Below are 2,573 nucleotides of genomic sequence, written 5' to 3' on the forward strand. Positions count from 1 at the left end.
GCCAGCTATCGCCGTGCCAATCGCGTAGAGGCGGACAGGTTGCGACGTGCAGCAAGTGATCGTGGTATCGGCGTTTGCGATATAGCGTTACTAACGGAGCATGATTGCTGGTCGATGACTGAAACTTGCCAATAGTGTTCTGCACGGTATTGGAAGAAGGAAGAAAACTCTAGCAAACGTTATATGAAATGTTGCCATGGTGGTAAAGTACAGTTGCCAGATCTTGGCACTCCTCCTGTTCTCCAAGATCTTCTGACCGGCAATTCATCGGACTCAAATTATCGATCTCATATAAGGGAATACAATGCTGCTCTTGCTTTTGCTTCTAAGGGTGCCCAAATAAAGGCACCTCCAGGTTTTCGAATCCATGACCAGATGTACCGTATGGTGTCGCCACTTTATGCTGACAAGGAAAACAATTCTGGATACGAACAGTTATATATATATATGACTCGAGCGAGGCTAGAGAGAGAAGAATGGAAAGAAATGAAGGGTGTTTAGAAATCGTTATGAAAAAGTTGGATGATATGTTGCGTCAAGTAAATCCCTTTGCAGATTATTTCACCAAGATGCATCAAATTGTTCAAAGTAATCTAACAGTTCCCGTAAAGATGGTTTTTATAGAGGATGGCAACCTGGATCTGCGGAGATATAACAAACCTACAACCACAACTGAGGTTGCTGCTATTTTTGTTGGGGATGATGGGGAACCCCCTGCAAACCGGGACATAATTATCTATCCAACTGGAAGTAGCTGCAAAAATATATCCCCCATTAACCAGTGTGCTGATCCCATGGTGTACCCTTTGCTGTTTCCGAGTGGGGAATTCGGATGGAACAGCAGTTTAGAGCATGTGGAAGAGAGGCAGACATCTAGAAGAACACGAGTGACTCAGCTTCAGTTCTACGCATATCGCCTTGCTGTGCGGGATGGATTCAGCGTGTTGCATGCAAGTGGAAAATTGTTTCATCAATACATTGTAGATGTTTACGTTAAAACAGAAGGCTCTCGTCTTAATTATCTAAGGCAGAACCAAAAAAATTTAAGAGTTGAATTGTATCAAGGCCTGCTGGATGCATTACAATCTCAGGCCAGAAATGAGCAAAAGTAAATTGGAAAATTGATTATTCTCCCTTCTTCATTTCAAGGTAGCCCTCGGCAAATGCAGCAAAACTACCAAGATGCCATGTCAATTGTGCGAAAGTTTGGTAGACCTGACCTATTTCTCACATTTACGTGCAACCCCAAGTGGTCAGAAATAAGTGATGTTGTAGGGGAAAGGTCAGAAGATAGACCAGATGTTGTTGTCTGTGTGTTTAAAATGAAGTTATCTGAACTTTTAGATGACATTTTAAAACGAAACCTGTTTGGTGTTGTTGGTGCTTATATATATGTCATAGAGTTCCAGAAACGGGGCTTACCACATGCTCATATATTGTTGACGTTAGATAATAGATCGAAAATCCGCACAAAAGATCATATTGACAAATTTGTTTGCGCTGAACTGCCAAATCCTAATACTGAACAACGCCTGTATGATATCATATCAAAATGCATGATCCATGGGCCGTGTGGCCCTTTGAATCCTAATTCCCCGTGCATGAGAGATGGGGAGTGGAACACCGAGCAGAGAGAAGTTTTTGAGACAGTCTTATCAGCTGTTAAAAGTAATGACGAAGATTCCTCTAAGTGTTTTTTTCTAGATGGACCTGCAGGAACTGGCAAAACGTTTCTTTACACTACTCTTTTGCATACTATTCGAGGGAAAGGGGACATAGTAACACCCGTTGCTTCAACAGGCATTGCTGCAACTCTTTTGAGTGGTGGCAGAACCGCACATTCTGTCTTTAAAATTCCTATAATTTTAAATGCTACTTCCATTTCCAACATAAAACCTAAGAGTAAAGAGGCAAAAAGGTTGCTTAAAACCAAACTGATTATCTGGGATGAAGCCCCAATGACTCATGCTCATGCCTTTGTTGCTGTCAGCAGATTACTATCTGATATCACACAATGTGAAAAACCATTTGGAGGGAAAGCCATTTTGCTTGGTGGGGATTTTCGTCAAGTCCTACCTGTTTCATCTTTGGTCAAGTTTCATACAACTGACTCTCACACAAAATATGCGAGCTCTGGATACAGAAAAAGAGTTTTCGAAGTGGCTTTTGGATGTTGAAGATGGCAAGGATGGGGATATTTTAAATCTCCCTGAAATCTGTTATCCTGAGCTTCAAGATCCCATTGAACTACTGTATGGAGATATCGATTTTAGAAATGTTACACCTCAACACTTAAAAGATAGAGTTATTTTAACAGCTACAAACGACATATATCTGACCCTAAATAATCAAGTCCTCAGTATCTTGCCTAATGATGAATTTGTATATGAAGCAATAGACAAAATAATTAGCGATGACCCCAAGACCAGCTAACTTACCCAGAGGAGTTTCTAAACTCTTTAACCCCTACAGGTATGCCTCCACATAAACTTTATCTAAAAATTGGGTGCATTGTAATGCTCCTGAGAAACATGGCACCATTGCAAGGATTGTGCAACGGCACCAGACTGATT

General features: G+C 41.1%; 1 protein-coding gene across 1 annotated transcript; it reads left to right on the forward strand.

Moving 5' to 3' along the window:
- Nucleotides 1–509: 509 nt before the first annotated feature.
- On the forward strand, nt 510–1,112 carry LOC139425452 (uncharacterized). Its single transcript, XM_071180356.1, has one exon. The coding sequence runs from the start codon at nt 510–512 to the stop codon at nt 1,110–1,112; it is 603 nt and encodes a 200-aa protein (XP_071036457.1).
- Nucleotides 1,113–2,573: the final 1,461 nt, after the last annotated feature.

Source organism: Parasteatoda tepidariorum, chromosome 4 (assembly GCF_043381705.1).
Source record: "Parasteatoda tepidariorum isolate YZ-2023 chromosome 4, CAS_Ptep_4.0, whole genome shotgun sequence".
Classification (NCBI taxonomy): Eukaryota; Metazoa; Arthropoda; class Arachnida; order Araneae; family Theridiidae; genus Parasteatoda; species Parasteatoda tepidariorum.

What these genes read in the sequence shown, in the direction of transcription:
- LOC139425452 (XM_071180356.1), top strand. Translation starts at nt 510, where the DNA reads ATGAAAAAGTTGGATGATATGTTGCGTCAAGTAAATCCCTTTGCAGAT.